Here is a 12,712-nt window from a genome sequence, read left to right as displayed (position 1 = left end):
GATGAGAAGTGAAACATCTTCAAAGAAAAACCAGAAAGTCCAGTTGCCTCTTGAAAAAGAAAAGCATCTTTGGGTCTTTCCTAGAAGATACTGTATAATGTAGGGGAAGCTGGCACTCAAATGATATCTTTGGTTGTGTTGGAAGAAATACCAATTTGGTTCAGTTTCAAGCCGGAAGAAAGGCTCTGGAGACAAAATGGAGGTTGGAGGCTGATTGGAAAGAGGGTCCATTTAATTGATGAAGCAGAACTACCAGGCATGTGTGATTCTGGGCAGTTGACCACATGGAGTTGAGAGTGGGGTCTTTTTTATATCTTCTTTGATCTTGGTACTTGAGCTTGCTATTCCTGTGCAAGAACGTGTATTCTATTGGCTGTTGTAGGGTTATGTAGGGGTCATAGGTTGTCTGAGCTCCCAAATTTGGTTCCACTTTGGACTGCTGAAATTATGTAATGAAGAGGCTTGTGTTTTGAAAGGGTGTTGGGCAATTCCTATTTTGGCTTAATGTCTTTGTCCTGGTTTGGATCTTGAGTGAGAGCTAATTCTATCACTCTGCCTTTGTTCAGACTTTGCTGCAGGGAGTAATGGATTACCAAATCTGCATTTCTAAAAGCTGTCCCAGCTCAGTAACTGCTTGGGGGCAGGGAGCTGGGGTTCTGAGTTTCTGTCTTCCTTAATATTTTTTATTTCTCTTTTAGGGGGGATATTTTACCCTGCCTTTAAAAAAGATATTCCTCCAAATATTTCATTCCTGGGGGGTGGGTGGGTTGGTAGCTTCCCATAGTTGCCTTCATAACAAGAACGGCATCTTCAAATTAAGATGGAGTGGCTGATAACTTTGGGGAAAGATGAGGGACTAAGGGACATCACTCTTATACATTTTTTATGTGTCCAGATGACCGGATTTAAAAGACTACTGAACTAGACAAGAAATTTTGGCTGTTCTCAGAGGCACCTGGTTTTTTTTATTATTAGTTGTAAAAAGATAGTGGAAATGGCTTGCAAAAACTGATGTAGTTTTTCAGTTAAAATATTGGGACTATGATGGTGTGATGATGCAGGTTAAGATCCCTGCTTTGCCTACCTCACAAGATTACGGTGAGGCTAAAACAGTAATGGGAAAAATATTTATGCTAGATTGTGCTTCTGCAATTATGGATGGGATTAATTTGAAATAGTCATCTATAATTGTTTCTTCTATGGTGAAAACCATTTTTATCCAGCAGCAGGGCTATACTGAGAGAAATGCTATCCATCTTCTCTTATAGATTTATTAACTGCAGTTGTTGCTTTGAGTGCGTTTGTGTTGGAAATGTCTAAACTTGACAGCTTTGAGATTTGTGGACTTCAACTCCCAGAATTCCTCCTCCAGTCATGTTAGCTCAGGAATTCTGGGAGTTGAAGTCCACAAGTCTTACACTTGCCAAGTTTGAAAACCCTTGGTCGAACATCACAATTTGAAATCAGCATCTTTCCAGAGGGAAGTTCCCAAACCGAGAAACGCGCTGTACTCGGGGTGTTCAATATACGCCACTGCAAAATATAAGTGCAACTGCGATATCTTTCCGAGGTCGTCCCGACTTTCAGAAGCTCATCCAGCTGTAAAGTGAGACCAACCTCTCCTTAGATTAGATCGACCAGAGCCGCAGGGCTATACACCCCGCACATCTGGCTTGGTTCTTCTGAGCCTCGGGAGGGAAACCCTCAGCGGAGAGTTGGAAGACTTCGGCCTACAGCCGCCAGGTCCTCCGAGGCTCTTCTTTCCAGCAGGGGTCGCTGTCGCCTCCGACAAAAAAAGTGGCTCCGCCTCCGCCGCTGCTCTTTGATCCCTGCGGAAAAGGGGAGAAGGACGGGCACAGAGCGGGGTCCCGCGGCAGGGTTTGGGTTGGAAGCGCCGGGCGGAGGGAGGTAATGTGGCAGGCTGGGTCATAGAGCGGGCAGGCAGGCAGGCGCTGCTCGGCCCCGGGCGAAGAACCAGCGCTTTCCGGTTGGTTCCGTCTTTTTTCGGCGAAAGGAGGCCGGAATCGGACGTGGGTCCGCTAGGCAACCGGGCAGAAGGCGGGGGTTACACACGCGGCGCAGGATCTGATCTGCTGCGGGAAGTTTTACAGTCGGGATTGCAGCGCGGTTTTTAACCGTATTTACGGTAGGGTTCCGTTGCATTCGACCTTGACGCCTGTCGTTGCCCTCTGCGAAGTTTACACACACACCCCCCCCGCTACCTTATCCAACACCAGGGGCGTTTTACCTCTGTGGCATTTGTGCTTGGATCCTTTGTAAGATCAGGGGATGAGAAAAAGGAGGAGTGCGGCTGTGACGGCTATTAACCTCGTCTGCCATTCAAGTTAATACCATGGATGCTTGAGATGGTCTGGTCTCTTGTACTTGGCCCCTTGTTGTTATAGGTGTTCTGTGTTATGCAGGTCATATTGTGTGAGACCGTTAATTCAGTCGGTATAGTATTGCATTCATTTAAGGTTTATTGCACACTGCCCTGAGGGTTGAATGACTACTTTTTTTACTGCTTGTAGAGAATTCCACGTAAGCGCTGATGTTTACAAGTCTTAAAAGTTGCCAAGTTTGGAGACCTCTGGCATAAAGTTACAAAGTTGAAAACTACATGGACTTGCTTCTACTAAGAGACCTACTTTTGATCTTTGTGACCATCTTGGCTTATTTGCAATAACAAAAAGGGATTGATTAGATAGAGTGTAGAGCTTTACCTTCCTTTGATGAATTGATACCCCTAATTTTAAAGGTGGTCCTTGTCTGTCCATTTCTGAAGATGCACCCTAGGAGATTATTATTACTATTATTACTATTACTACAATCGTAATATTTCTGTTTGGGGCAAAGGGCTGGAGAAGGTAATATTTGTACAGTTCAGATCTTTGTGGAGAACACTAATTTTGTTCTTTTAGGACAGAACGAGTTTTGGTCTTGGAAAATAGAACATGTCACTGTGCTTTTATACATTCTGTGGGTGCCATAGAAGGCTAATTTTCCTCAATGCTATTTAACATATATATGATCATCAGGGTGTTTGGATGTGAAATGTCATCAGATGTTAAAGACATGCAAATTGCTTCTTCATGACCTAAAGAGAAAACAGACAAATTTAGAATGACTATTTAGATCAGGGCTGTCAAACTTGCGGCCTGCACTGGCCATGCCCACACCTGGTTTAGCGAAGGGGGGGGAAGACATGATACATTACGTGACGATGCCATGACAACGTGAGTTTACACCCCTGATCTAGATTCTGTTTGGGATGGATAGGACCCAATAAATTGAAGTGGAATTCTCTCATGACAGCTCATAGATTTCCAGGTGGAGAAATTAGTGAATCTGCCTTGGAGTGGAATTCGATTCCACTTCTTCAGATGTTTATTGTTTTGGCCAGGGTGTGGACTCAAGAGCTTGAATAGTTTCAGATGTTCCTGGAATAGTAATTAATACTAGAGGACCAAGTGACCTTTCAAGGAACACCTACCCAAATCCCTTGTTGCATTGGCTGTAATCTTTCCTGCATATGGAAACCTAGCTATTGTTCTTACTCTGGTAGCCTCATATTTAGATAAGCGGGGGATCTGGCTATGCACACATTGCATCTTTATTGAAGCAACTGACTGGCTACCAATTAACTACCAAACTAAGTTCATGATCTTGTGTTTGACAAAGAGTGCCCTTGAAAACTAGGAAACAGGATACCTAACAGTCTGCTTTTGCCTTTATAGGGCAGGTTGGTTGCTAAGGTGATCAGAGGAAGTCTTGTTGTGCATCCAGTTCTACAGTTGACCTATTGTTATTTTGCTGTTATTCATAGGTGGGCATTCTTTGAGGTGAAAGCCTTGGGATTTTTTTTTTTCCACCAATGTCTAAACTTTTGCACTGCTTTAGTTTATTAAATTTTACAATTTAAATTATTAATTGATTGTAAACTGCTTTAGATTACTTGCCCAAGAATAAATAAATAAATATTAAATAAATAATGTATAGGTTTAGCTTTCTTTCTTAAGAAAGTTTGAACTGTCAAAGCAGGATGTCACACTGCAGGTCTATGCTTCATTTCTAAATCTAACCCTCTTGAGAAAATAATGAAGATTTCATTGGGGTCTTCATTCCCAACCCACTTTTCAAAATATGGTTCATTACAGTAGACTCAAAACAATTTTTATTAGTCATAGACCAGCATAACAGTAGATTCATAGATAAAGTAATAGATTTCTCCCACTAGTCTTCAATGTCTTGTTTACAGGTAGTGTTTATGTGTGTTAGTATCAGGGCAGAGCCTGAAAGGGATAATTATTGGCTGGTAAGTTAATGTAAACCATTGAATGTATTACCGTGAATACAGTAATACAGAACTTTGGCAGATGATTTTGTGAGCATTGTAGATTTTTATCACATCAGTGGTACCTGTTGGTATTATGTTGTCTAACCCTACCTAGGACAGCGAAAGAATACTAGCCAGATATCTTTAACTACTTGGATTGTGGGTAGATGATTTTTATGTGTAAGATTATAACTGAGTCCCTGGCATTTTTAAAAAAATCACATCACAAGCTACCCATTTGTATTCAGAAATAAATTGAATTAATTCAGTGCAACATATTATTTAATAGGTTTAATGTTGCTTTAGAATATGTAAGAAGTTGCATCATTTCTCTTGGAAGATTTCTAACTTGCAATGCCCTAACTGTTTAATCCTTTGTTTCAGGGTATGCTATGACAGGGTATAAATTACTTCTTGGCGCTTTTAGAAATCTAAATGTCTGCCTTGGACTCCTGGTCAAATCTCCTCAGAAACTCAGCTCTCCCTGGAGGACCTTTCTTTGCGCTGCAAGCCAATATCCCAGAACAGCAATTCTCCCCAAACATTTCTGTGTTTCTCCCATTCAGCATCATGTATTTTTAATACCATGGTCAAAAAGTGTCACAGGGATTTCGGTCCGACACAAAAGTAACAAAAGCTCACATAAAAATGTGAAACGAACTGTGGAAGAAGACTTGGAGGAGGAAGACACTGATGAAGAGATAACTGATTCAGAAGATGAGTTTGAAGATGATCCCAGCATAGTGAAGAATTATAAAGACCTTGAAAAAGTAGTACAGTCTTTCCGATTCGATGTAATCTTGAAATCTGGTTTAGACATTGCAAGAAAGTAAGTCTAAAAGTTTAAAATAACTTGTAAGTAAAGGGATTAGAAGATATAGCTAATGATATTTTGTTTAATGTTGCTAAGAGCAAGCTAGTTAATGGGTTCCCTCTTAGGGAGACTATTAATATACTTTTTTGGTTTTGCCAATACTAGTAGGTTGAAATAGTATTCTTCATCAACCTTTCCCAGTCCGGTGCTGATTGTAATAGCATCTGGAAAGCATTAAGTTGGGGAAGGTAATTTAAAATGACTTTTGTAGCTTGTGATTAAAATCCCTATGAAAACAGACTGGTCAGTTAAATACTGTAAATTCGGCTATAAAGAAATAATGTGAACTATTAATATCAGCTGATGGTCATTAAAACAAACAAAATAACTCCTAATGAGACTATTTTTCCAACTTAACTTGCAGTCTCTTGGCTATTCCTCTAATTAAAGCTTCCAGACACTATGATATGCATGCATGTTTCTTGCTTAGATTTTATCATTTGTTTCAGGATTTGGTGTATTTAATATACATAGTAAAAAACTTTGAATGAACAGCAGAAAAATTAGGCATGTGTTATCAACCATTGTTATTTTATTTGCAGAAGGTAACAAAACAGATTTAAGTAGAAATTGTTCCTCATTTTTGATCACAGACCAACAGTTTCTGAACTGATTTACTACAAATATTCAATTGATCACATAATAAGAAGATTGGCATTTTGACCTGAAAGCTGTTTATTTTAAATGTATATTTAACTTATTTGAATGACACATTTTATAACTGGGTTCTCTAAAAAGCTCAAGGAAATCTGAATGAGCTTAATAGGATTTGCTTCACCAAAAATATGCATAGGGTTGCAGCTTTATTAAGGTTTAAGAAATGCAACATTGATTTTCCTTCTGTAAAAGCTTACTGTGTGTGGAAGTCCATACAAAGTGAATCAATTGCACTAGAGCGGGAAATGCTGAAATGAAACATTGTTATCATTTATGTTAATTGATATGATCTAGCGCAGTGTTTTTCAACCTTGGCAATTTTAAGATGTATGGACTTCAATTCCCAGAATTTCCCAGCCAGCATTGCTGTGTGGGGAATTTTGGGAGTTGAAGTCCTCACTTCTTAAAGTCGCCAGGGTTGAAAAACACTGATGTAGCTAAGCTAGCTATATACCTACGGTGCAGTGGTAGAAAAGATTATTCTTAGTATTTATTTTTGTAAAAAAAATATAGAAAGAATATTAAATATAAAAAATAAGGTTCTTTTTGTTTTAAAGCAAAGTGGAAGATGCATTCTACAGTGGTGAGCTTAGACTAAATGGAGAAAAATTGTGGAAGAAAAGCAGATCGGTAAGACTTTTTGAAATTCACGGTATAACCTAAATCAGAGGTGTCAAACTCGATTTCGCTGAGGGCCGCATCAGCGCTGTGTTAGACCTCAGGGGGCTGGGGTAGACGTGCCCATGGTGGGCATGTCCATGGTGGGTGTTTGACACAGGCTAAAGATGTATGTTTTCCCTTCTTTCTTTTCACAGTTCTTTACTATACCATTTTCCTATCTCTTCTACCAGATATTACTGACAAACATTTATTACTTATTCTTCAAACTCCACTAAAATTTTTATTTCTAAATTTATACCCCATTGTTTAATAGTAAATTGCTTTTCCAGGCAGAAAAGCTATTTATACCATTGTATTTTTATTATTCAACTAATAATAAAAATACAATAGCATAAATACATAATACAAGATCCAACAGCTGAGGTAAATTTCCAGGATTGTAAATAGAAATGATTGTCAATTAGAGATTGTTGATTGTAAATTAAATGGACCTACAGTATGTAATATCTGGCATTAAACGGTGATATTAACATAGGACGTTGCTTGTTTTCTATCCAGATCAGGCACTTACTTGAGGCCTCCTGCAGCACTCTGCCAACTAAAAACAGGCTGCTTGGAGGCTCTGCGTGGCCCCCACGCAGCCCGTTTCTGGCCTCCCTGGCCTCTTGCAGCAGTCTGCCAGCTGAAAACGGCCCACGTTTTGATTTGAATCTTATGGGGAAATGATTAAGTTTAGCACATTACAGTAGAGATGCTGTTCGATTCTTAGAGTAAGAGTTCTGTTATTTTGGACATTAGTAAAGGAATTCTGGCAATGGGGAAAGAGAAATGATTCAGTGCCACATCCTACCAATCTTACACTGCCATCCATTCTTCCCATGATCTGGAACTGTGTTGGGGAAATAGGCTGATTTGACCCATCACCTTTTTACAGGCAAGGTAACAGACACACATCATGTTGCTGTCCATCATGTGGAGTTTTGCTTGGTTCTATGAACCCAGCTGTTGTGGCTTGAAAACTATGGAACAGAACGCAATGGGAATAGTAAAATAGAATCATGGGGTGGGACTTTGGAGGTCTTCAAGTCCAACCCACCTCTCAAGACGGAAGACCTTAACATATCATGATTGTCTTTTTCTTAAAAAACCTCCAGCAATGGAGCACCCGCAACTCCGGGAGGCAAGTTGTTTAGTTGATTAATTGTTCTTACTGTCAGGAAATGTCTTTGTTCCAGGTTGTATCTCTCTTCGCAAAGCTTCCAGCCATTGCTTCTTGTCCTGCCCTCAGGTGCTTTGGAGCAGGGCTCTCCAACTTTGGCAACTTTAAGACTTGTGGACCAACTCCCAGAATTCCTCAGCCAGAGAACACGGCCTGAGGAATTCTGGGAGCTGGAAGTCCACAAGTCTTAAAGTTGCCAAGGTTGGAGACCCCTGCTTTGGAGAATAAGCCAAGCCCCTGCAATACTGGAAGACAGCTATCATGTCATCCCTAAGCCTTTTGTTAGGCTAAACATACCTAGTTTCCTGAACTGTTCATTGTAGAATTTAGTCTCCAAATCCCTTTTTGTTGCTGTGCTTTCTAGAGTCACAGTATCTTTTTTGCATCTTAGTGATCAAAGTTGGATATAGTATTCCAAGTGTGGGTTCACAGGTGCAGTATATGGTTTATGGTGTCATGTCATATTACTGCTGTAGTTTCTTTATTGTGGCTCTTAAATTTCATGGACTAGAAATGTCTGATAAAGGGTTTACAATAACTTTTTCCTATACTTGCATACATTCTTAAGGCACCACAACATCCTCGAATCATGGAATTTATGCCACAGAAAAGCAGACCTATTAAACAGCCATCTTGGCAGCTTTCCCCCAAGCTTCAAAATGGTGGGAGTGAAAGCATTCAAATCTATATGTCAGGCAAGCTATTCAGTCACTCAAGGAAAAAAAAGATTATTTTTTTTCTCCCCCCCTCTTCAGGTAAAGGTTGGTGATACCCTGGATCTCATTCTTGGAGAAGACAAAGAAACAGAAACAGCTGTAGTTATGCGAGTTGTTTTAAAGAAAGCATCTGAGAAGAATGAGAATGATAAATACAAAGTGACGTTGAGACGCTGGAAGAACTTAAAGGTGCCCAAGCAGGATGTATTGAAGTGAATAAATGAATTGCATGTTGTGATTGATTTGTTGTGAGCAATCACATTTATTGTATAATATATAATTTTTTTGTTAAACAAAGTTTTTAAAAAAAAGATTATTTGATGGCATGCCACTTTCCTTACTATAAACATTACTTCTGTTCCATGACTTTCATTTGCTGTATGCTATAAATAAATAAATAAAAGGAAACTCTTGGCTTTTGTTTAACTACATGACCTAGAAGCTCAAATGCTAATTTTAAGGGGAAAAAATTTATTTTAGAATATTTTTGTCACTTGCAATATCACTAGCTATTTACAGATAGATTAGTAGTATATTTCCATTTCCAGGAATGAAAACTGAAATAAGTAATTTCTGTTTGCTTTCCTCTTTATTCAGAGGTGGCAGTGTGGAATGTAGCTAAATCTGCTGGCCACTGTATTTTCACTTGTATAAAGCGGAGTCCCTTCATTCATACGATGGTTATAAAAATAGAGGTGCTGTTACAGTTCAATCATGTATATCAGGAAAACAAATGTGCTACTTGATTGGATAACTGAGATTGCCATGTATTTTCTCACTTGAAAACCAGTGAGCTCTAAAACAGAAATAGATGGGAGTTACTGTTTATGTCAGTGTGCAGTGCAGCTCTGCATATTCAATCTTCCATGGACATGTGATCTTATGGCAACTCAGGTGCTCATTAGAATAGACATGAGGCCCTGTAATAAAATCCATGTCTGATTTTAATTTAGCTCACTGGCTGCAAAGTACATTTCTTCTCTTTAGTGAAAGTACCTTTAAAAAAATCACCCTGCTTCTTATTCAGCTGATATCCACTTTGGTTGGATTTCATGCTTATTATGGCTTACCTATTAGAAAGATACAGATACTTTGCATACATAAACCTAAGAGAAAATATGTGAATTAAAAACCTGTTACCATATCAAAATTAAATTCTCTTAATTGTAGTTCAGTAAATTTCATGTAAGAAACTGTATAAATGCATTTTGTCTTCAAGGATGTGCTGATCATTGGAAGCTAAAATGTTTCCAAAATGATACTGGACACAGAAATAATTTTGTGTTGCAGTTTCATTGGTATCTATTTTAACAATAAGATAACAAAAGCACATTTATTTTTATTTTATTGCAGTAATATGTGGGAGGGAAGGAATTACAGGAAGATTGAAAACAACCCTGACAGGAAAAGAAATCAAAATTAAGTACAGAAGTACACAATAAAGAAATGATGCTTTGTTTGAAATTCAGAAAACAATACATGTCCTGAAGATTCTGCCACAGCCTTTCAGCTCTTTTCATAGTTCAGTAGAACCGAAAACCTGATATGTGATTTTTGTCATGTTCAGATGAGCAACAAAAACTATTTCTAAATTGAGGGATATAAAATTAATGCCTTTATATAAATGTATAAGTTTTACTTCAGGTTAACATTTATTGACTTATTATAAATCAGAAAATATTTTCTTCTTTACTCTCTAAGAATGGTACATTCAGCTAACAAATATAGCATGTTAGGAAAGCTATTTGAGAGAAAAAGCTGAAACCACCCCCTGGCCTTGAGACCAGGAAAAAGTAGTGTAGTACTGCCACATCAAACTCAGCTGGAATTCTCAGGGTCCAGTTCAGTATAGAAGAAACCTTCATAAGACAGTTGAGAAACAAAGTAAAAGATGCAGAGTTACATCATGATATTTGTTTTTCTTGAAGCCAGTGTGAATTTTAAAGCCAACGCATAAGACTTAAAGTGGAGAGAAATTTGATAGAAAATTAGGAAAGGAAATGTTCTAATCAACCCATTTCTGTCCTCACAATTCCATTTACTCCTTTATTTTTAATTCAGTAAAAATCCATTATTTTCGGAACAGAAAAAACATTTTTCTAAAGTGACATGTGGTACATATATCTAAGTAACATGTTATAAAAATGGATAGACTTGTCACACACAGTAATTGTATCAACACCTCACTACCACAACAAACTGGATTGTGCAGCAGTTTCAATTAGAAGGCAAAACGGTGCTTCAGAGTGCAGCTACAAGTAGCTCTGCTGGCAAATACTTCAAAAATGATGCCTTTTACTGGAATGGCATACAGCTGTCCTATCCTGTTGCATGATCCTAGGAAAAAAAATTGTGGTTTAGGGAATTGCAGGCATGTGCTCTGGTTTGTGTGTGCAGTGATCCCCAACCTTTTCGCCTGCGGTATCGCTGGTGCCGCCATCTTTTTGATGAACGTGCTCCGGTGAGCTTTCACCCGGAAAGCTCACCGAAGCACTTTTCATCAAACAAGATGGCGGGCCCAGCAAGCCAGCGCCGGTAGGAGTTGTTCGACGTGGTTGGGGACCCTGCTCTAAAGCATTTTTCTGCTTTTAGACTAAAATCCCAAAGGTGCTTTTTCAATAGGCAACTGGACACTCTTGTTTTTTCTTTGAAGATGTTTCGTTTCTCATCCAAGAAGCTTCTTCAGCTCTGACTGGACGGTGGGAAATGGAAGGATTTATATTCCTTGCAGACAGCTAGACATTTGCATCCTTTTAGAGAGTTGTTGAGGCCACCTGGAGCTTTATCTGTGTCTTCAGAGTCACCTGAATAGTGCAAATGGGTGTGGAGCAGAGGTGTCAAACTGGTGGCCCCATGGGCCAGGTGTGTCACAGGCAGGCCACACCCATCCCAGCTCTGTGAATGGGGGAAATGTGGTGAAATGTCACGTGATGGCAACATGACACAGTGAGTTTGACACCTGTGGTATGGCGCTTTCTTGGAACTGCTGAAAGGACTGTAGTGTAGACTGATCCCTCCCCCTTTTGACAAAGGGCTCTTAAAGAGGGGTCAGAGGCCTTCAATGTCAAAATTGAACAGCCCTCCCTCAAGAGAGGGGAAGGGATACATCATGTATCTCCAGTCTTCAACAGTCTTTCAGCAGTTCCAAGACAGCTCCACACCAATTTGCACTACTCAAGTGACCCTGAGGACACAGACAAAACTCTAATAGGGCTATATATGTTTGCATACGTGTTATCTATATAATTTGCCAACTGGAACAAGTGTCATACTAGAAATGATTGAAAGTAAATGACATCATCCTTAGCATTGAGTAAGCATTTTATCATACGAGCATTCAAGTGTACACACTGATCATTATATATGCAATTTACACTATTCAGGGAACAGCAAACCTACAGGCAAGGATCAGTTTCTTTTTCTAAACTTATGGGCATTTCAGGAAAAAAAATCAGTGGGTTGTATCTGGAAGTCTTGTAAAAATCCATGAAACAAGTTATTGGAACTCGTTAGTCATGACTGATTTCACTGGAACTGAAATACTGTTACCTTTGTTTGGCTTTAATCCAACCCAGCACACGCAAGGAAATGTCAGTTTGGGGAGTATGATTTTATTTTGTTAATTTCATGACTTGCAGTAAAAGAAAAAACAACACAATGTAACACATTGTGACACAATACTCTTCAGGAAAAACAAAAAATGTTTTAACGTTTACTGAACATATTTAGTGGAACTATATAATCAATGTTTTTGATCAACTAAATGATTAAAGAAAAGTTTATAATCTTTGTGATAATGAAATTATTTAGGTGTCACTGTATTTGAAAATACTAATCAACATATGATAGAGCTTAGTATATAATTCAAATAAAAATATAGATAGTATATTTAATATTTTCAACAGTTTAAAAGCTGCAGTAATTTAACTGATAAAAATATGGACATAAGCGTTTTGCACATTCCTCAATTCAAGTATTTTTTTGAAGTAGTGAGTATAACAGGTAATAGCACCACTTTTACTGATACAGAGTAGGATTCTATATTTCACAATCTCCACGCATACCAGTAGTTCTTTTATCAAGATTATACAGAAAATAAAATAATTTATATGAATAAAAAAGAAAATCAATACTACAATCTTAACAGAAACACTCATTAAATAACCCCATGATTATAATTTTAATTTTTACACCAAATCAACTAAAAAATGATTTAAAAAAAAAAATAACTTGATTTTGTAATTTTTCCTTTGCTAATATTCACACTTGATATAAGGAGTATCCATAAG

The 12,712-nt window shown here is 38.4% G+C and overlaps 1 protein-coding gene across 4 annotated transcripts; it reads left to right on the top strand.

The window, feature by feature from the left end:
- The first annotated feature begins 1,815 nt into the window (after positions 1–1,815).
- Positions 1,816–8,831, top strand: MTRES1 (mitochondrial transcription rescue factor 1). 4 transcript variants are annotated; one of them, XM_087942647.1, is made up of 5 exons: positions 1,818–2,146; positions 3,738–3,842; positions 4,721–5,165; positions 6,425–6,497; positions 8,463–8,831. In XM_087942647.1, the coding sequence occupies exons 3-5, from the start codon at positions 4,729–4,731 to the stop codon at positions 8,637–8,639; spliced, it is 687 nt and encodes a 228-aa protein (XP_087798773.1). In that variant the 5' UTR covers positions 1,818–2,146; positions 3,738–3,842; positions 4,721–4,728; the 3' UTR covers positions 8,640–8,831. The 4 variants fall into 4 exon arrangements, with proteins under 4 accessions (XP_026522411.2, XP_087798773.1, XP_026522413.2 ...); XM_026666627.2 differs by having other exon boundaries at positions 1,825–2,146; positions 3,738–3,826; XM_026666626.2 differs by lacking the exon at positions 3,738–3,842 and having other exon boundaries at positions 1,816–2,146.
- The last annotated feature ends 3,881 nt before the right edge of the window (positions 8,832–12,712 follow it).

Source organism: Notechis scutatus, chromosome 1, assembly GCF_049901735.1.
Source record: "Notechis scutatus isolate UNSWTSFEM ecotype Mainland chromosome 1, rNotScu1.2, whole genome shotgun sequence".
In the NCBI taxonomy this organism is placed as follows: domain Eukaryota; kingdom Metazoa; phylum Chordata; class Lepidosauria; order Squamata; family Elapidae; genus Notechis; species Notechis scutatus.
This window is presented reverse-complemented; position numbering and strand designations above follow the sequence as displayed.